Genomic DNA, 23,030 nt, shown 5'->3' with positions numbered 1-23,030 from the left:
CCTTTGAAAAAAATGTTTTTGGTGTCGGAAGATTGAGGATTTTATTTTATATCAGCTGAAGTTTGATATTAATTTTGAATGTCAGACGAATGAAACTCTTCTTGTAAATAGTTAGTAACCATAATTATCCTTAAATGATTTAAATATAAAAAAAGAAGATGTGATGTGATTGCCAATGAGACAACTATCCACAAAAGACCAAAATGACACAAATATTAACAACTATATGTAAAAACAAGTATTGAAATTGAGTTTGTTAGTTTTTTTCCACATTTAACCAGTTTAACTATTAAAACATTCAAATTAAAGATGTCATCTTCGTTATAACACAATCAGATTTCTTTAAAAACTTATAAAGTTTCTCTATTCCACTTTCATAACACCTAACCCATATAATGCAACAATATTCAAACAAAATGATTATCATAGAATATAATATAAGCATGCAAATAAATGATAAGTATTGCTGTCTCTTTTACACATTCCCCATTTCCATTCTCAATTTTATTATAGATAAATAATTTTATACGTTGGTTGTAATTGATATTGTACATGGTATTTTTTCTATTTGCGGATTCATAACCCACACGTACAGAGGCGGATTTAGGGGCAGGGTGCCTGGCCCCCTTCTTAGGAAAAAAAATGGGTTGCTTATTTAGGGAATCACTGAAGCGTGACTGGAGAGGGCCCCCTCTTAGGTCAGTCAGTGGGCCCCCACTTATGAAAAATTCTGGATCCGCCACTGACGTATATGCTATGCTATGTCTCAAAATTTCAGTTGTTAGAAATCATGATATAAACGTATGATTCGGATTCCTTGCTTACTGACAGTTGTCATCAGGTTCGCGTGTGACTAATACAAAGTTTTGATTTTTTCAACTGCATAACACTTTTTTAAAGATGATAACACAAACGACCCGTCTAGCTTATAATAATTTGCCTGAAGAATTTGCAACCTTCGTTTATATTTAATGGCTCAATAAATAGCTTTAAGATCTTTAAGACTTTCCAAAGATTTCTGAGACTCTTTTCCTTCAAAAACAATCAATGATAATTTCCATTCAGACTTAGGGTTGCCTACAAATTCCGGTAAATTTAAATACAATTCGTTCTAGTGCATTATTTTGTGGAAATATCATAGACCAAAATCGCCCTTCTTCCATGTGAAGTTTTAGTCAAACTATTGTCAACATTATGTAAAATAGATGAAGATGTAAAGTATTATATTGAAAGATATAGCTTTATTTATTTAGTTGACGTATATGTACAATGGTGGGTTTACCAGTAAAGATTGTATATGGTGGTCAGTTGTCTCACTGGCAAAACAAATCATATCTAGTCTGCTTATTTTCCTAAAATGGACGGGTTTACCAGTTTGAGAAAAATATGGCGTCCATCCATAGCGGTTACTAGAAACTCAGCTCCAGAGGGGTACAAATATTCCCTCTCATGCGGGTAGTTGGAATATTTAGCAATATCACGTGGTTGCCAAGCACAAAAGTGCGTATTGTCTATCACAAGCACACTACCGTGTGTCCCTGCAAAGATCTCAGCAATGTGCTTATCGTCTGTGGTTGAAACAAAATCTAGGTACACAAACATCATGTTGACATCATAATGACTTGATATATTTACAGAGACGCCCCTATATGTTATTTCATTATATGGTGTAAGTTCATTCCAAAATGTCAAAACTGAGTCAAGCATAAGTGCATACGGTCCAAAATGAAGTGCACTACTTCGAGGCCTGTAAGTGTTATAATCAAACAAAGCTTCACGCTTCAGTGCTTTGTTCATTTCCATATACACATGGTTTCCTGTATATAGTTTAACTATCTTCCCATAAAAGAGCCTTGTTGTATTTACTCGAAGTATTTTGGCCGAATTAGCGTCGAATCCATAAAGCGAATTAATGACTTCATTCTCGACATTTTTCAGACGAACTTTTGAACTTTGAAATGTGTAATTAAGGAGGTTTTGAAAATGATTCGATGGAGATAAAGATGTATTTCCAAAGAATGTTTTCTTGTATGAACTCATTGTGAGTAACATCAATGGAAGTCCAAGTGTATTGTACTTCTCGCCTTTTGCTTGAGTTGTAACGAAAACGGGTGTGTTACCGAAACGTTCCTGCATACGTTTTTCTGTAAAAGTCTTAAGATAGGCTTTAATGACATTATTCTTAGCGAGTTGTTCTGGTGTTTTGTCTCCTGCATTTTTCCTTTTGAGAGTTGGTGCACTCTTCACCAGAACGTCGCATGATGTAAAGTTTGAAAGTTTATAAACAGCGTCGGTATTGTTCAGTAGTGTCGCAAGGTGCAGCAGCGAGTAGGATTCGTTTTCCGGTATAACATTTATAAGGTATGGTTTCTCGTCCAAAATCGTCCATATTCGTTGAAATCTGTTCTTTTTAGCTTCATTTACCATGTATTGTATGTCCCGATTGTCTTTCATTATGTTGTATTGCGGAAAACTGAAAGATAATGATGAATAGTGGATATGTAGAGAATTTAACAATAGATTTTAACCAATGTAGATATAAAAAAGAAGATGTGGTGTATGATTGCCAATGAGACAACTTTCCACAAGACACCAAAACGACACCAAAACGACACAGACATTTACAACTATAGGTCACCGTACGGCCTTCAACAATGAGCAAAGCCCATACCGCATAGTCAGCTATAAAAGCCCCGATATGACAATATAAAACAATTCAAACGAGGAAAAATACCGGCCTTATTTGTATGAAAAAATTAATCAAAAACAAATATGTAACACATAAACAAACGACAACCACTGAATTACAGGATCCTGACTTGGGACAGGCATATACATAAATAATGTGACGTGGTTAAACATGTTAGCGGGATCCGAACCCTCCCCCTAACCTGGGACAGTGGTATAACAGTACAACATAAGAAGGAACTATAAAAATCAGTTGAAAAGGGCTTAACTCATCAGATAGACAAAAAAAGAAGTGGACGTTGCCGGGTACTTATACATCCCCACACAATATCTACTACTAAAAATTAGAATTCTCATTTATACTTATTACAATCCAGTACAATTAAAAATTCCCTCATAATATCATACTCAAGTTCCTACAACTGTCATGGTCTCATAACATCATTCACAAGTTTCTATTACTATCATGCACTAGTAACATCATACCAATGTTCCTTTTAACTATCACTCCCTCATAACAGGATACGTTCTGGTAAAATCATACCTTAGTTCCGATGTTTGTCAACCCCGTTTAACGTTGTAAACAAGTCCCTTAAACTGTCCCACCCTCTAACATCATACCCAATTGCAAGGTCTATTTCTGTCCCACCCTTATAACATCATAACCAAGTTCCCATTTCTGTCACGCCCTCGTGACATCATATAAAAGTCATATTACTTGTCCATTACATAGTTAGAGGCGGCGGGTGGGGTAAATTTGAAAAAGGCATGACAGGAGTTTTGAGTACTTAAAAAAAAGCAGGATGAGCAATTTTCAGGTTCGATTCCCGTTCTGGAGTGAAATTTTCCAGGACTGAATTTTCGGCTCTTCTATTACACCATTTGCGAGTATGGTCTTGAGAAACAATGAAAGTATGTCGGAAGGGGACGAAAAATTTGCCAATGTGTAGATCTAGTAAACTATATCTCTTGCACGTAAAAGACACCATTGTAGATTTCAAAAAGAGCAGGCGTATGCCACTACAAGGCAGCACTCGCAACCGCAAAATGTAAAGAGACTTATTTAATTTGCAATTTAAATAATTATGTTTGAACTAATGATATTTTGATCAGGGAAGAAATACACCAGTATGTAACCGAAAGACATCGCATATCAATGCTAATTTTAGAAGTTTGGTTTTCGTTTATAATGTCCTGCGTCTTCTATTTTTCGAAAATCCTATTTATTGTCAAAATTACCACGATGCTCTGTATCAATTCTATGTATTTATAATTGAATTGAAGGATGTGATCAATCCACAATTCTTCCGTGTATATGTTATTGTTTTCATTTGTATTTGAATTTGAGGCGAAGAGGGGGATTTTTCATTATTTATTTACATTTTACACAAGCAAGCACCTTTGTTAGTGTCTGTTGATACTAGTTGTCCACACTAATGAAGGAATTTAATTTTAATCAACCTGGTCCACTTTCCAAACTATATTATAGGTCAACATTTACTTAAACCAAAAGGCAAGTGGAAGTAAGTTCTAATCATATTTGGTAAAAAGTTTACAAAAACAAGTATAATTTTCTAAATTACTGAATATATTCTACGCACCATAGATGTATTACCTCTTTGTTTGCACTAAGTTATGCCGGCTATTGTTGATAATATTCAACGTACTGTTAGATATCCTAATTCCCATATGCATTATCAGTTTTGTCATAGTGAGTAAAAAAACGGCAAGATCTTGTTTATCAACTGTATCAAGTTTAACATTGATTTTCGCCATTTTTTTCTACCATTTTTTCATCATATATGAACCATTTATTTTGTAGTTATTCGTAAGACATGTGTGTTTTGTGTTTTTAAAGCAATATGTTTCGTCAAATGATGAAAATGCTTTCAGTTTCGGAAATTTGTGTAAAATATGCATCATCAAATCTCAGTTGTAATACAGATTTTATTTTATATCAAAATTAATGGTATACCGGTGCAGATTGGAATAACTTATATAGGAAATATTTCATGAGAATATAAATTTAAGAAAAAAATAAATCAATTTCATCTTTCGGTGGCCTATGTTGCCTTTCCTCGTCAGAAGAATCTAGAGTTGTAACTTAGTACATGATATATTAGGTAAATAGGTGAATATAAACAATCATTAAATAAAGTCCCCTCTTTTATTGGTATGACTCTTTCATGTAGGATCTCAAGTTATTCCATTATGACGGTGTTAATGTAATGAGTATGATGAACATACTTTTGAACAAAAATTTATTTCTGTAAAATTACTAATGAGATATTTCATATTTCAGTGCAAGGTAATATTTGTTAACCTTTGTGTATACAATACCTTTGGTCTTGTTTATGATCTTGTCTGACTTCACCAGCGTTTTTTGTTTCGTCACTAATTATAACAACTGCAGCTGTGGGTATTACATGTAAACTAATAGCAATAATGACGATTATGACTTTACTTTTTGAAAAGGACATCTGAAAATATAATGGATAAAATATGAATTAAGCCAATAAACAAATATAAAAAAAAACAGGTTTACAAAAATAATAAAATAAACAAACAAACAATTAAATAAATTAAAAAAAAATCAGAAACGCAAACGATTTTTAAAGAAATAAACGGTAGATTATAATAGAACAGTTGTATTGGTAGATGGTATCAGTTCTAAAATTCGAAGTTTAATTAGGTTCTACCATGGGGTGTCCAAGTTATCAATAGTTTGCAAATGTAATTACACTATCATTAATTATTGTTTTTTACACCATATTCAAATAATCAAAAACATAGTTCTAGACAAATAATCATGAAATATTTTGTCTGGTAATTGATAAATCACTATCAAAAATAAGCAAGAAATCACATAATGAAAATTTCCAGGATGAGGCTCTTGATGTTGAAAATGTATCCGATTTTTAGTTCACAATGAATTTTAGTTTATTTATAAATGATATTTTTTTCAAATTTAATGTGGTCAAACTATTTTAAAGATTATTCCCAAAACTCGTGTCATTAGTAATACGCTGAAAATTCAATTAGGTTATCACCGAATAATTTGAAGTTTAACTTTCGTATTTAAAGTCATTGCAGTTGTCATTTAATTTACTCATCGTACAATTCCAATGTTATAGTATAACTGATCTGCCAAAGAAAGAACTTACATTTCGTTCTTGTGATTCCTCAGTCAGACGATTTGTATCACTGAATAAATTGGAAATATACAAACTGATTTAAATATAACACCTTAATACACAACTTTACAATATCTTCCTGTTTTGTTTAACTTTAACGATAATATTGTTTCCTGCATGTAAAAAATAAATTAGAGAAAAAGAGATATTAAATTAAAAAATTTCTGATAAGAAGGGAATACAAGTAAAGATTTCACTGAACGAAATTTAGCTTAATAGATGTAGTACAAGTGTACGAAGAATCACCGAGGACAAAGTGGAATCTATTTTTTGCAGGTAGCAGTATAGGAAATTTAACTTTGGTAGCTTGTGATACTCGCTGTTTGCGCTAGAAGATGCGCGTGAATTTGAGCTATGCGTATATTGTTGGTTTGCAGATGTTGGAGGTTGACTAATAAATGTAGTGGGAACTGATTGTATAAAACTATCGGCATGAGGGTTCAAATTCGATGAAATTGGTTCATTTGCGGGTAAACTCTGATTGTAAACTGACTTTGTATTTGTTTGGTTTATAACTATTTCGATATGAGCGTCACTGATGAGTCTTGTGTAGTTTCGTAACGCGCGTCTGGCGTACTAAATTATAATCCTGGTACCTCTGATAAATTTTTACTAATTTTGTAATTTGCCGTAATTTATATTCTAAATTGAACATGTACTCATCTGATTAGAGTATTTCCACTGCTACATCTTCATCCGAAGTTTGCTCCAAGCTATTCTCATTGATATTTTCTAAAATTCTTTTATTCTGTGTGACTGCTTCTAATAAAGTTGAAATTTCTTCGTTATCCGCTTCGGAACTTTGTTGAATGTCTTCGAATTTCCTCAGGAGTTTCGTAACTGCTCCTTTGTGTCCCGCTCGGACGGCTTTCATCTTCGCTTCCATTATTTCATCTTGGTCACGGCACCAATATAGCGTATAGTGGGTAAGATTTCGTACAATGGCATGAAGTTAAATAACAGACGTGTTGCTAGTTTGATAATGTTATGAAAGCTAAAGGAAGTACGTCAACTATAGTGACGTTACAATTGAGCGGCGCGCTTTACTATACATCTAGTATCTAGACTTTACAACAATAGAAGCTAAGGCAATATGTGTTTTTATTTTATGCAAATGGTCATATTTCGAACTTCGTTACTTTATAGTTCCAATTCAATTATATGCTACAATTGTAAGCCACAATACATAATACTCAGTCCTTACACTAGCCTCCATCATATATAAAATGGACCGAACATTTAATTACAGAGACCATATAGCTAAAAGAAGTCTATAGGTATATATAACACCTTTTTGGTTATTTACTAAGCGGTATTACAGAAACAGATTTTGAAGATGAAACATTTCTACAAAGTTTCTTTAGACCGTTTCTATGTATGTTGGTGTTGGGTTTTTTATGTGTGCAATTATGTATTTCTATTGTTCCATTGTGTTTCTCTTATACATGTATTTGGTATTTCCCTCGGTTTTGGTTATTGACTCTGATTTGTTTTTCGCTTAGTCGATTTATGGCTATATGACTATTGAACAGCAGTTTTTTATTGATGCTTTAATTTTACAATATTTTCATATTTATTTTTGCATGACAGGTGTATTATAAATTCAGGGTTTTACTTGACTAGTATGGCCCTTTGTTGTGTTTAAAAACATTGCTGTCTCTCAATATTTCTCAACGTATAAAATAGTATATCGTATATATCAAAAGAGGAAAGATCCGTTGATTTCATTTATATAAATAACATTGCAATAAAAAGTAAAATCACAAAAAAAATGAACTCAAAGGAAAGTATAATCGGAAAGTCCATAATCACATGGCAAAATCAAAAGAAAAAATACATCAAAAACGAATGGACAAGAACTGTCATATTCCTGACTTGGTATCGGCATTTTCAAATGTAGAAAATGGTGGAGGGTTGGCGTGTCACAAAACCAGGTTTAATTAGTTATAAAATGTACCAGGATTATAATTTGATAAGCCAGACGCGCGTTTCGTCTACATAAGACTTATCAGTGACGCCCAGCTCAAAATAGCAATAAAGCCAATCAAGTACAAATATGAAGAGCATTGAGGACCAAAAATTCCAAAAAGGTGTGCAAGCCACCAATTGTTTACTAAAATGTTCAATACCAAGTCAGGAAAATGGCAGTTGTTATTTTATAGTTCGTTTCTGTGTGTATTTCATTGTCGTTTGTTTATTGTTCACTTCAGCAATTCTGTTGGTTCATTGTTTTCCACTTATAGTTTATGTGTTTCCCGCGGTTTTAGTTTGTAACCTGGATTTGTTTTTACCTCAATCGATTTATGACTTTCGAATAGCGGTGTACTACTGTTGTCTTTATTTATTCATTTTCATATTGTTTTTTTATATATATCATGGCGTATATTGCAAAATGATTCAGCATTACAAAGTATAAAACGATATATTTAAGAACCAAAGTGTCACTGCGATACCAATTTATTAATTGAAGGTGGAGATGGTTTTCACACTAATTCTCAATAAAGGAATATCCTGAAAATTATACAACCCGAACAACGTTCGATTAAAAATATTCAAAATAGCGAATTGTTATTGTTGACAACAGGGCTAGATTGTAAAGCAAATATGACTGTTTTTGGCAAGATTTTGTCGCTTGTAGTCTATGATTTGTCTATGTTACACCGTATTTATCTATTTATAGATGTATCATACTCAACTTTTCTACTAAAACCGAGGAAACGGACATTTTTGAACTTCCAGTGTGATATAATTTTTTGGCTGCGTGTTGAATATCTTACGATGATTTTAGGTGTAATATATCAATAATAGCGCTTTTCCTTTTAATATTTAAAGTGAATACAGCATGTACAGCTAAGATATCTATTCCTGGTAGAAGAAAATCTTCAGTATTTCGATATTGAAAAATTCAAAGTTTTGTAACAAGTTAATTTATAAACATGGCCATTACACTGATAATTCATGTTCAGAAGTGTTAACTACTTTGATGGTATAAATCTCGCGAAGGATAATTGATTCAAAGGTGAATCGTCGATTAGATCATTTTTAAGACACCATTTTACATGCGAGAAGAATTCGATTTAAAGATAGATATTGACATGTGAAAACAAGAATAGATTTCGGGAGTAATTATTTCTTAAACAATTGATTTTATTGATGTGCATTCAGTTAAATAATGTTTCCGTAATGTTTGAAAAACAAAAACGAACCGATTTCAGTAATTATGCTTTCTAGAACAACCATACTCGATGTTTACTTGAAGTGTGAGAAGCCAGAAGTAAAACATTAACTGGGGTCATTTTTTAATTCCACTCACTGATTTTAAATATTTGATTGTTAGAGCATAAAGCTTCGATTGTTTCTTGTATATGCATATGAGTGGACCGCAGTGGTTTTGTTATCTTAGTAGTTGAACTATTATATCGTTAGCCTGTCAACACTTAGGTTGTGAGTTTGAGTCCCACATATATCAGGTTCGACCTGTAACGTTCGACTCTAATCTTAATTGACCAAGATTATCAGTTTCTTCTATAAAAGGTCGGTGGTACTTTCTGGTCTATCCGGCTTCTTCCATCAATAAAACCTGGCCTTCACGAAATAGCCAAATGTGCTGAATGATGTGTTCAACACCATTCGATCAATCAGGTTTTTTATATGTGAACGAGGTACGACACTTTCCTCTTTTTTAAGCGTTATTTTATATGCACATAAACAACATGTGTTTCATTCTCATTATTTAAGTTGTAAAAGAAGGACGAAAGATACCAAAGTGACAGTCAAACTCATAAAATCTGAAACAAACTGACAATGCCATGGCTAAAAATGAAAAAAGACAAACAAACAAACAATAGTACACATGACACAACATAGAAAACCAAAGAATAAACAACAAGAACCCCACCAAAAACTAGGGGTGATCTCAGGTAGGTGTTATGATATAAAAGTATGATTAAGATTCCTTGCTAAATGACAGTTGTCATCAGGTCCGCGTGTAACAAATAAGAAGAGTTGATTTCTAAATGCATGAAATTTTTGTAAAGGTTAATAAAAAAAAAACACAGCCTGGGGTATAAAACTGTGCCTAGAGGATTTGCAACCTTCGTTTATATTCACCGTCTCAATAAATAGCTTTAAAGTAAGCATTTAATACTTTTAGTAGAATTGTGAGAATCGTCCCTTTTTTATGATGAGATGACCATTAAAATTCAGGTTGCCAACGAATGCCAGTAAAATTTGTGTTTAAACACAGCTCTTTATTGTGCTTCATTGTGTTGACATTTCATAGACCAAAAATCGCTCTTTCATGCTAAGTTTTAGGCAAATAATTGTCAAACTAATTCAGGATAGATTTAGACGGCAAGTATTAAATCGAAAGTTATAGCTGCATTCATTTAGTTGACGTACAGTGATGTATTTACAGTAAAGATTCATCGGGTGGAGAGTTGTCTCATTGGGGAAAAAATCATACCATGTCTTCTTATTTTCCTTTCAATAAAGGGTTTGCCAGTTTCAGAAAAATATGTCGTCCATCCATAGCGGTTACTAGAAACTCCGCTCCAGAGGGATACAAGTATTCCCGCTCATGTGGGAAATCGGAATATTGAGCGATATTACGTGGTTGCCACGCACAAATGTGCGTATTGTCTATCACAAGCACACTACCGTGTGTCCCTGCAAAGCTCTCAGCAATGTGCTTATCGTCTGTGGTTGAAATAAAATCTAAATACACAAACATCATGTTGACATGGTAATGACTTGAAATATTTACAGGAACGCCCCTATATGTTATTTCATTATATGGTGTTAGTTCTTTCCAAAATGTCAGAACTGAGTCAAGCATAAGTGCATACGGTCCAAAATGAAGGGCACTACTTCGAGGCCTGTAAGTCTTATAATCAAACAAAGCTTCACGCTTCAGTGCTTTATTCATTTCCATATAAACATGATTTCCTGTATATAGTTTTACTATCTTCCCATAGAAGAGAACTGTTGTATTTACTCGAAGCATTTTGGCCGAATTAGCGTCGAATCCATATAGCGAATTAATGACTTCATTCTGGACATTTTTCAGACGAACCTTTGAACTTTGAAATGTGTAATTAAGGAGGTTTTGAAAATGATCAGACGGAGATAAAGATATGTTTCCAAAGAATGTTTTCTTGTAAGAACTCATTGTGAGTAACATCAAAGGAAGTCCTAGTGTATTGTATTTCTCACCTTTTGCTTGAGTTGTGAAAAAAACGAGAGTGTTACCGAAACGTTCCTTCAGATGCTCTTCTGTAAAAGTCTTAAGATACATTTTAATGACATTATTCTTAGCGAGTTGTTCTGGTGTTTTGTTTCCTGCATATTTCCTTTTGACAGTTGGTGCACTCTTCACATGAACATCGCATGATGAATAGTTTGAAAGTTTATAGACGGCGTCGGTGCTGTTCAGCAGTGTCGCAATGTGAAGCAACGAGTAAGATTCGTTTTCCGGTATAACGTTTATAAGATATGGTTTCTCATCTAAAATCGTCCATATTCGTTGAAATCTGTTCTTTTTAGCTTCATTTACCATGAATTGTATGTCCTTGTTGTCTTTCATGATGTTGTATTGCGGGTAACTAAAAGGTAAAAACAAATATTGGATATATATCAATAGTAAAGAATAGTTGTTGAGCCAATACATGCGTTATATTAAAATTTTGTCTTTGGCCTTGCATATATTTTAAGGTTTCGTAATACGAAGTATCGTATAATTGACAAAATGATAATTCATTCAGTGTTTATACTGGAACCTATGCGTGTTTATGATATAAAAAAATTAGCCCTTTAGGTAATAATTACTGCTTTTTGTCCAATTTTAAGGATCATATGGCTTTAGACTGAATATTTGATTAAAAATTGTAAATATGTATCTTTTATTAATGTAACAAAGGCATGTAATTGAATGACAATCATGTAAGAAGGCAAAACATTTATTGTCATATGTATCATTTGGTAAACAGATTCCGATGTTGTTTCGAGCACCATATGGAAGAATCGTTTTATCTCCACTATATACACAAATGAATATAATGTCTTAACTTTAAGAGCCGCTAACATGTTTAACCCCACCACATTATGTATATATGTGCCTGTCCCAAGTCAGGAGCCTGTAATTCAGTGGTTGTCGTTTGTTTAGGTGTTACATATTGTTTTTTGTTCTTTTTTGTGCATACATAAGGCCGTTAGTTTTCTCGTTTGAAGTGTTTTAATGTCATTTCGGAGCCTTTTATACTGACTATGTGGTATGGGCTTTGTCAATTGTTGAAGGTTGTACGGTGACCTATAGTTGATTATTTCTGTGTCATTTTGGTTTCTTGTGGACAGTTGTCTTATCGGCAATTATACCACATCTTCTTTTTCTGATATTTAATGACGACTTTTATAAATAATTTTGAATTGGAAGACTTCTTGATCAGAGACCAGAATACACCAGTTTATATATAGATGTTATTCAACGTTCATGCATTTTCAATGATTCGTTTGGAAATTACTTTTCGGTTTGGAATGTCTGTCCTCTTCATTTTTCGATAAAAATAAATATGCAACTCTGTTTCATCTCTATACATTAATTAATTGATTGATTGATACGAAACAGACACATGGTTTCAAGTAGGTTTTGTACATGTTGATTTTTTTTTAAATTTGTATTTGAAGTTGAGATTTAGAGGGTGTTTTTCAGCATTGATTTATAGTTTTAACAATCAATCATTTTCAATTAATTACTGATAATTAAGGTCAATTTCATTTCTCAAACTAGCTTACTCGTTTACATATATTAGTTTTTTATATGTGATATTAAAAAAAGCATCAATACATGTTCTAAATCTCCTTTGGTGAATGTTACAAAAGCATGTAAAAATTGCCAAATTGCTGATTGTATTCTTTTCAAAATGCTATCCCTCAAATTGTTTTCCAATGAATACCTTTTTTCAGTTTTAAAGATTTTTTTCATATTGGATCCCAATCTATTATTTATGGTAGATTGAAGTGATTGAGTATAATAATAATCTTTTCTTCAGCAGACAAATATTCAATACAATTTTTTCTTTTCAAATTTTTAAAAAGTTATTTGATATTAAACATGATATTTTTCATATACTATACGTGTACTTTTGGTCTTGTCCGATTTCATCATCGCTTTTTGTTTCGACACAAATTATAACAACTGCAGTTGTGAGAATTACACTTATAGCAACAATGACGAGTATGACTTTTCTTCTTGAGAAGGAAATCTAAAATATTGCAAAAAATGTTATACAAACAAGCAAAAAAAAACAAAAAAAAACACCAGAAAAACAAAAACAAACAAAAATTAAACGAAAAAAAAAAAAAATCAATAAATAAGTAATCTACACATTCAGTACCAGGCTAAGAAGCTGTTTTTTATGAGGGATTTATAATTTAGAAAGGAGTTCTTATAAGTTGCTGTTCACCATTATTGTGTTTCGTTTATTTTTTTGTTTCATAATTGTGTATTATTTCTTAATGAAGGTCGTACGGTGACCTATAGTTGTTAATGTTTGTGTCATTTTGCTCTTTTGTGGATAGTTGTCTCATTGGCAATATTACCACATTTTTATTTGTATATATTAATGAAATGTAACTGTACGTGGTCTCCGTTACAATGTACATGCATAAGTAAACAACAGAAAGCCTGATCTTAGTAGTAAATTCATAATTATAATAGTAAGATACAAGAAGAATTCTAGTTTCTTTTTGTATTATCTAATCTTTTTTAAAACAAATATTTCTTACACTCGTATCATGGGCTATTCTCTGATAATTTAATTAAGTTTTCTGGAAACATTTCCACTTTTACTTTCGTTTTTAAAATCGCGTAAGTTTTACCATTTTAATGCAATATATAATATAACGAGTCTGTCAACGAAATAACTTACCTTTCGTTCTTGCGATTCCTCTGTTAGACGATTTTCATCGCTGAAAGAATTGTTGTCATGCATTTTATCCAGAACAACAGATTGGCTATTTACGGATAATAGGAATTGCAACTGCTAATACAACCGGAAATACCTTATTGAATATTTAACCTTTAATACGTGGACGCTACACAACATTCTTCTTCCTGCTTCGTGTAAACACTACTATTCAATAACATTGTTTTTCTAAATGTTAATAATGGAAGAAAAGTTTTTTTGGTTATAGATTTACACGTAATGACTTCAATAAACAAAATAAAGCTTAATGGAAGCTTAAGCAATCTGTAATTGTATTTTTTCAAAACAAAAAGTCACATTTCGAACACTTATTACTTCAGAGTTCCCAACCAATTAATATGCTGCACTCGTGAGTCAAAATACATAACTAATAACATTAGCCCCATTTATAAATAAACGGGAACGAATCTACAAAAACCATAAAGTAAAGAAATAAGCTGATATAATACTTTTTTAGTTACTAAGCGATAGAACAGAAACTACGCCAGACGCCACCATAAAGTACTAAGTTGTAGAGTATTGAAGACCCGAAATTCCGAAAGGATTTCCGAATAGGGCTGAAATCATCTATTCCTGGGGTTAAAAATCTTTAGTATTTCGAACAAATCAAAGTTCATTTATAATTATGAACATAATAATCCATGTAAACACAGAAGTGTTAGCTTCTTGGATGGTGATAAACTCTCTTATAAAACCTCCTCCAGGAGTGATATCGGTCCAGTTGTTATAAATTATATGCCTTGTGTATCTTTAAGAATATTTAGCCATGTTGAATAATGTGCATACCCATAATTAATAAAAATGTGAATTGTTTAGTCTCTTAGAAAGCATTCAAGATATCCGTCACTTTGTATGCAAAGTGTTTGCTAATTTGATACTCGTTGCAATGTCAGTGCATTATATATTTATTGTCTGCACATTTTTAACATCTAAGAAGCGTTCAATTTTTAAAAAGATAGACATTGACATGTAAAAACGAGAATAGAAGGTGAAAGTAATTATGTCTTAAACAATTGATTTTATTGATATGCATTCATTTAAACAATGTTTCTCTAAAGGTTAAAATACAACATCATACCAATTTTACTAATTGTGCTTTCTAGAATAAATATGCTATACTTTTCTATTTTATTTTCCTTTTTGCTTTATTTGTACATTCTACTTAACTTGCGACAATCTTTGGTTGTGAAAACTATCAAACGTGTTCATAGGCAGTCAATGTTATGATAATTTTGATTCTAGAAATATTTTTTTTGTTATCTTTAGATATCTTCTTTTTACCGAGCTAGCTTTTGATAACTGAAGGTGTATTTTTTTAATTCCGCTCCCGAAAACGAAAATTCTGAGCATGCGTACTCTCAGAAAAACTATTATACGTCCACTATATGTTATTATATCAAACACATGTTACCTTTTCTCAGCTTGACTCTTGCTAACATCTTTATATATTTTGTTCATTTAGACATTGATGGCTACCCTTTATTTATTCAATGTTTAGAGTTTTGGGTTTTCAATTCTTTTTAATTTTGTACTTGTTTTACAACTTGTATTAAATTATAATCCTGATACCTTTGTTACCTAATTACACCATTGATTCTATGCCGCTGCTGGTAGACGTTTCGTCCACGGTGGTATCACCAGCCCAGTACTCGGCACTTCGGTGTTGACATGAAAATCAATTAAATGGTCATCTTTATAAACCTGATCACAAAACTAAGATTTTTTCTAAAAACTTTGACTTTTCTCACCTGAGGCATTGATTACCTTAGCCGTAATTGGGTAAAATTTTTGGAATTTGGGGTCATCAATGCTCGTGACTCGTCAACTTGTTTGACTTTATAACTATTTTATTCTGAGCGTAACTAATGAGTCTCATGTAGACGAAACATGCGTCTGGTGTATTAAATTATAATCCTTTCACCTTTAATAACTATTAGAATCTGGCTGATAAACGGTTGGATTTTTTTTTGTTATGTTGTTAGGTTATATCTAAATGATACATACTCTTCTAGAAGAGACCATTTTCATATTCATTTTAATGTTTTTTTTGACGGTTTAGCAAACACCAATTGTTTATTTCCACGATATAAGGGATATGTTCACACAAAACAGATTTTTGAAATTCAACATGAGAATGCAATTATGTGACTCTCTAGCTTTTTATATTTAGTAAAACCGATGTTGATTTTATGGAAATGATATTGTAGTACATGTTTTTTTCCTTTTTTCATCATTTTAGTAAGTTTTGCATCCAAAATATAACAGTTTTACAAAATTGTAAAAATGTAAACTTCTAGTTATTTATTGGAGAGTTGAATGCTTCTGCTACATAAATATGGACTGTTTTAACAAAACAATGCACATATATCGGGTTGTAGCTCCATTAAGTCATGCTAAATTACTAAAATCTTCAAAATTCTATCATTTTAGTTAAATTTTAGACAGTTTTCGTGTAAAACGAAAGTGACCGCATTCGTGTTCATCCTTAATATTGAACTGTAAGTTGTATTTTATGATAATACATAACATATATAAAGGTTGTGAAATGAAAACGGATGCGGTCACTTTCTTTTTTGTCAAAAACCATCTCAAAAGTGACGTTTTTTTGCATATTTGAGAGATTTTTCATATCTGAGATGGATTCGGATCGTTTTTAATGACTAAATCAGTTAAAATCTTTCACAAATACTAATTGAATCAAGTGAAATAGACACTTAATTGTTTAAAAAGTGGTCAAAATCTTTCGTCAGATGAAACTGAAATTTAAGGTCAAAATGAGTCCTTACCGGACCTACTCCTTTAAATAAATAAAACGACGGAAGTTTTTTAAATTATATTTTATTAACTTCACTATGCAACATCTTAAAATATCTGTGGCATCGCTCAGTTCCTTTTTCCCCACTTAATCGCGCTTGATACATTGATTCCAAGTTCTGTCTTGAGTATAACTCACAGTAATAAAAATGTTATGTTTCTGAGATAAACTAATTTGACAAGTTTTTTGGGAAGCTGTCATCGTTCTTGAGCGTGAGCACCATATTTAAGGCTTAACTGTGTTCAAGACGGCTACATCTTTTCGTTGTGTGTTCTTTGCTATCATGTAAGATAGACAAGTGCCGAAACAAAACATTTTAAAATATCAACTGACGATCTTGCAATTTGAGAAAAGGACAGATCGGTTTTGTTTATAAATGATTTACTAGCTGCTATATCTTAAAACAGAATGATAATTCAATGATAACATCGTAATAAGATGGAAAAATGATATTTTCTCTAAAGACATGAAAAAGTTTTACTTTGCGTAAACATGCATTCATTATAAGATGCATTTCTTTACATAATCATACTGGATACCAAATCTTAAAAAGATCTGTTTTTAAAACAGCGGTATACTACTGTTGCCTTTATTAAGTATACATGTTCACATGTTTCTGCGATAACCTTATGAGACAAGTTTGTTTTTTATAGGAAGTCGCTATCGTACTGGGTCGTTATCACATATAGTTACATATAGACATCTCTTGTAGTCCGTTTTATGTTATTTTATATCCTGCCAATTTATGTTTGTGAGTTAAAATAGATTTGAAAGTGCTGAACTGACGATCTTAAAATTACAAAGATAGGCAGATTGATTTTATTTCAAAATGATAAAGTAGCAGTTTGTATTTCGTAATGAAATGATATGATAACATCATAAGACTGAAAAAAGCAATCTTCTATAAAGACATCATCAAGTGTTACCTTTTCTTTAAAGGATCACATTGGATACCACCAAATCTTTAAAAGATATGTTTTGAGTATACATGTACACATGTTTCTGCGATAACCTTATGACAAAAGTTTTTTTGATATCGTTGTGGGTTTGGAAGCACAACGTTAACTTAAAAACGGCAATTGATCTCCGCTATTCTTCTAGTTTATATTTGTGAGATAGTACAGTACAAATATAAGGTGAAGAAGACTATTTTAAAACGATCAAAATAGAAAAAAAAATAGAGAAATACATCCAAACATGTTGATTAAATACATGATAAAATTATATTACGACCGTCGTTAGCAGTTACAACAAACTCAGAACCAGCCGGGTAAAGATATTGCCGGTCATTTGGGTAGTAGGAATATCTGGTTATGTCACGTGGCTGTACGTGGCAATGACGAGTGTTACTGATAACCAGAATGCTACCATGTACACCAGCATATTCGTCGGCTCGTGTTTCATTATTTGTTGTCACCATAAAATTCAAATATACAAACTTCTTCTTAACGTTGTATTGCTTCGATACATTAACCTTGAATCCTCGATAAGTAATACCATTGTATGGCTTTAAGTCTGTCCAGTACATTAGGACTGCTTGGAGCATAAGTGCATATGGACCAAAACGAAGTGCCCTGCCTCGAGGTCTATACTTTTTATAATCGAACAGCGCCTGGCGTTTAAGTGCTGTATTCACATTTACGTATAGCGTTCGACTTGTATATAACTTCACTATATTTGCAAAGAGTTCTGTCTTTGAGGTCACATTCAGTATGTCTGCAGTTTCGTTATCGAAATCATAGAGATTCACCGATATTAAATTTGATATATTTTTGAAGTTCTTAGATGCACTTTGGAAAGTGGAATTGAGGAGACTTTGAAATTTAGAACTGGTCTTTGTCTTTCCTAAAAACGTTTTCTTAAAAGTACCAAGTGTTAAAAGTAACAAAGGAGGTCCATATTTGTTGAACTTCTCACCTTTTACTTTTGTTGTATAGAATACCGTCTTGGATCCGAATCGTTCTTGCATCATTTTTTCAGTGAAATTGTGCAGAAACTTTTTTATATTTTTATCCAGTGCCAACTGCTCTGGTATTTTTCCTCCTAGGTGTTTATTCTTAGCATTCGGAAGACTCTTTACTTTAACATCACATGAACTATAGTTGACGAGTTTTTGGACAGCCATAGAATTATTTTGTCGTGTGGCGTAGTGGAGAAGAGCGTAAGATTCATTTCTGGGAATAACGTTGATCAGGTACGGCTTTTTACTTAAAACTGTCCATATCTTTTTGTAGTTTCCATTTCTCGCTCCACTGAACATTAATATTATGTCTGCATGATCTTTCTGGAGGTCATAACTGGGAGGTCTAAAACATATAAAGTAAGTCTTTAAAAGTCTGTGAAATATATACAATATAAAAAGGGAGAAGGGTCGGTACCATTAAAACATTTAATTCTGCTGCAATTGTTTGCACCTGTTCTAAGTCAGGAATCTGATGTTCAGAGGTTGTCGTCTATTTGTGTCGTTCATAAGTGTTTCTCGTTTCCCGTTTTATAGTTGACCGTTGGTTTTCCCGTTTGAACGGTTTTACACTAGTAGTGTTTGGGGCCCTTCAAAGCTTGCTATTCGGTGTGAGCCAATTGAAGGCCGTACCTTGACTTATAAATATTTACTTTTATAAATTGTTACTTGTATAAAGAGTTGTCTCATTGGCTTTCATACCACATATTGCTCTATCTACAAACATGAATTCAACTTGTATATACATAGTGTCAAACTTTGTTTCTCATAACAACTGTCAGGGTATATAAGAGGGTTCGAAGGGAGGTCATCTAGTTTTTACTTTCTAATTTAATGTTTAGAAAATAAACCGTTTTCGAAATAACATCCAGTTAAAACATAGTGCTACTGAAGGACAGTTAGTCTTATCCAATTCTCGGTTCACTCTTTTTATTTTCAAAACTTGTCAAAATCTTTTGTTAAAACAGTGAATTGTTATCAGCGTATTAACAGCAATGTTCGAATTCTCTTATGAATTACGTGTCAATGCTAATCAAATAGAAACAATGCATTATACAAACTTTTTTTTTTTTTTTTTTTTAATATTTAAAGGCGCACCTAAGTATGTTTCTATCGTTCTGTATCATTTGAATATTTATAATCGGTATGTCAATATAGATTGATTTGTAGCCGAGAAGTTTCGTGAATATATTTATAGCTTAACCCCCATTCACTGAAACAAAAAACTTGCAAAAAGTTTTGTAACTACTTCTATTTGTGAATAGAAACGGGGTAAATTTGCTACTTCAAACTTATTGAAATTAAGTAAAAATAGGAAATAATTCAATATAATTTGATAAAAAAAAAATTAATCAACAAGCTGACGTCACAGCAGTGTCTGTCAGTCAATACAAACCATAGAAAATACAATATACTTTAATGCGTACCTAAAAATGAACAACGAAGTTTACAACCTTGATATATGTAGGTTAAGTTTTCATCAAATACATTGCCAAAGGTATATTAAAAAACGAATACAATTAAACATTACCGTGGACGTGGACGTGGAGTTGGATAAACTTTTGGATTACTTCTTGTTCCAAAATACACTGCTACAATTGTGAAAGTTACAATCAGAACCACACACGAGATGGCTGCCACAATTTGTTTTGATTGATACTTGCGTCTCCTAATTTCCTGTAAATAAGTAAAACTTAAATTCTCATTGTAGTACTATCCATTTTATGAGCTCCAGAACATATATCATTAAAATATAATCATAGTCATACAAAGTTCCTTCGATATAGAAGTTCCAAGTGAAAGAAATATTCTGAAGTAATATTCGTCCTGGAATATTTCCATATTTATTAAAAAAAAACCGGTATGATTATCAATGAGACAACTCTCCAAAAGAGATCAAAAAGACACAGAAATTAACAACTATTTTTTTTCTTTAAAAGTGTCCTGTACCAAGTCAAGAATATGGCCTTTGTTATATTATAGTTCGTTTCTCTGTGTGTTACATTTTAACGTTGTGTTTCCGTTGTGTCGTTTTTTTTTCTCTTGTGTTTGAGTGTGAATTCACACTTCTATAAGACGTGTCACGGTACTATTCTATCCCAAAGTCGTGTATTTGGTTTTGATGTTATATTTGCTATTCTCATCGGATTTTGTCTAATGCTTAATAGTCCGTTTCTCTGTGTGTTACATTTTTATGTTTGTGTCGTTGTTCTCCTCTTATATTTAATGCGTTTCCTTCAGTTTTAGTTTGTTATCTCGATTTTAATTTTCGTCCATGGACTTACGAGTTTTGAACAGCGGTATACTACTGTTGCCTTTTTAGTCACCATAAGGCCTTCAACAATGAGCAAAGCTCATACCGCATAGTCAGCTCTAAAATGCCCTTTTAGAATAAAGGGTATAGTATAAAATTGAGAATGGAAATGTATCAAAGAGATAACAACCCGACCATAGAAAAAACAACAGTAGAAGGTCACCAAAAGGTCTTCAATGTAACAAGAAATTCCAGCACCCGGAGGCGTCCTTCAGCTGGCCCCTAAACAAATTTATACTAGTTCAGTGATAATAAACGCCATACTAATTTCTATATATATCTGTATCAACAGGAGCAAACAATTTGGCATTATTCATAATAAAATTTTCCAGATGAACTTCTGTTAGGAGGAACAAATATATGCTGACAACAATTGTGTGGTCTAAACACATTCTACCAGTGAGATGTGGAATGATTGTCCATCTACCAGTGAGATATAAAACAAATGATATCCAGTAAAATTACCTAACTTAGGAAGGAATTGGTCTCGCTAAACCAAGAATATCCAGAAAACTTAATTGACTAAAATATCCAGTAAACTTTCGTCACTAAGGAGGAGATTAGATTAATATCCATTAAAACGGAATAAGGAGAGATAAGTCACTCGTCTAACCATTAATATCCAGTAAACTTACCTGTCTAAGGAGGGGATAAGTCTCTCTAAACCATTAATATCCAGTTAACTTTCCTGTCTAAGGAGGGGATAAGTCTCTCTAAACCATTAATATCCAGTAAACTTACCTGTCTAAGGAGGGGATAAGTCTCTCTAAACCAAGAATATACAGTAAACTTACCTGTCTAAGGAGGGGATAAGTCTCTCTAAACCAAGAATATACAGTAAACTTACCTGTCTAAGGAGGGGATAAGTCTCTCTAAACGCTTAATATCCAGTAAACTTACCTGTCTAAGGAGGGGATGAGTCTCTCTAAACCATTAATATCCAGTTAACTTTCCTGTCTAAGGAGGGGATAAGTCTCTCTAAACCATTAATATCCAGTAAACCTACCTGACTAAGGAGGGGATAAGTCTCTCTAAACCATTACTATCCAGTAAACTTACCTGACTAAGGAGGGGATAAGTCTCTCTAAACCATTAATATCCAGTAAACTTACCTGACTAAGGAGGGGATAAGTCTCTCTAAACCATCAATATCCAGTAAACTTACCTGACTAAGGAGGGGATAAGTCTCTCTAAACCATTAATATCCAGTAAACTTACCTGACTAAGGAGGGGATAAGTCTCTCTAAACCATTAATATCCAGTAAACTTACCTGTCTAAGGAGGGGATAAGTCTCTCTAAACCATTAATATCCAGTAAACTTACCTGTCTAAGAAGGGGATAAGTCTCGCTAAGCCAATAATATCTAGTTAACTTTCCTGGCTAAGGAGGGAATTAGTCTCGCTAAACCAATAATATCTAGTAAACTTACGTTGCTAGAGAGGGGATCAGTCTCGCTAAACCAATAATGTCCAGTAATCTTACCTGGCTAAGGAGGGGATTAGTTTCGCTAAACCATGAATATCCAGACATTTGACCTCTCTGTTATCTCTTCTTTGATAAAGAGTTTATAATGAATGTCTTATCACTAATAATTCAACATACAAACATTAGCTATTTAAAGTTGTCCTTGCGGAAGTAAATATATATTTCCGTTCATATTTTAATTCATATTTCCCTGTCAACGTTTTGGTTTTGACAGTGTTATTATATAATATATACGGAAATATTTTTAATATTTCGTATAAAGGATATATTCAATTTAAGAGATTGTTGTCCTTTTGTTTCTCATTTTGAAGTGGGCGTAGTCTATACCATTTTTTTTTCACTTTAAAGTTGTTGTTTTTTATTTTGTTTGTTTCAAAATTTTTCTTTTAATTGAATACAATCTGAGGTTCTGACAGTTTAAATAATTGTGATTCCGGATAGTTGTTACCCACTTATACACTTTCATATTTTGAATTATGAGTGAACAATAGAATATTTTTAAAACATGTTTACATTCTTTACAATTAAAAAAACGAAACGAAATCCTTCAATTCCATTAATCGATAGCACTAGCTATTGTCTACATATGTT

General features: G+C 32.5%; 4 protein-coding genes across 4 annotated transcripts in view; 1 reads left to right on the top strand and 3 right to left on the bottom strand.

Annotated features, from left to right (window-relative positions):
• Positions 1-23,030, top strand: part of LOC134692835 (neprilysin-4-like) — an 82,338-nt gene that overhangs the window by 11,082 nt on the left and 48,226 nt on the right. The gene's annotated exons all lie outside the window — the stretch shown is intronic.
• LOC134692834 (uncharacterized) lies at positions 1,245-5,962 on the bottom strand. The gene is made up of 3 exons (XM_063553427.1): positions 5,853-5,962; positions 5,029-5,168; positions 1,245-2,473 (listed from the first exon to the last, which is right to left on the bottom strand). Exons 2-3 carry the CDS (start codon positions 5,166-5,168, stop codon positions 1,345-1,347), a joined length of 1,269 nt encoding a protein of 422 aa, XP_063409497.1. The 5' UTR covers positions 5,853-5,962; the 3' UTR covers positions 1,245-1,344.
• On the bottom strand, positions 10,153-13,944 carry LOC134693716 (uncharacterized). The gene is made up of 3 exons (XM_063554617.1): positions 13,808-13,944; positions 13,020-13,141; positions 10,153-11,485 (listed from the first exon to the last, which is right to left on the bottom strand). Exons 1-3 carry the CDS (start codon positions 13,868-13,870, stop codon positions 10,357-10,359), a joined length of 1,314 nt encoding a protein of 437 aa, XP_063410687.1. The 5' UTR covers positions 13,871-13,944; the 3' UTR covers positions 10,153-10,356.
• On the bottom strand, positions 16,726-22,611 carry LOC134692833 (uncharacterized). The gene is made up of 3 exons (XM_063553426.1): positions 22,437-22,611; positions 20,171-20,316; positions 16,726-18,985 (listed from the first exon to the last, which is right to left on the bottom strand). The coding sequence occupies exons 1-3, from the start codon at positions 22,482-22,484 to the stop codon at positions 17,884-17,886; spliced, it is 1,296 nt and encodes a 431-aa protein (XP_063409496.1). The 5' UTR covers positions 22,485-22,611; the 3' UTR covers positions 16,726-17,883.

The sequence above is a fragment of the Mytilus trossulus genome, chromosome 12, assembly GCF_036588685.1.
Source record: "Mytilus trossulus isolate FHL-02 chromosome 12, PNRI_Mtr1.1.1.hap1, whole genome shotgun sequence".
In the NCBI taxonomy this organism is placed as follows: domain Eukaryota; kingdom Metazoa; phylum Mollusca; class Bivalvia; order Mytilida; family Mytilidae; genus Mytilus; species Mytilus trossulus.
The sequence above is the reverse complement of the archived record's forward strand: the minus strand, read 5'-3'. Positions and strand labels throughout refer to the sequence as shown.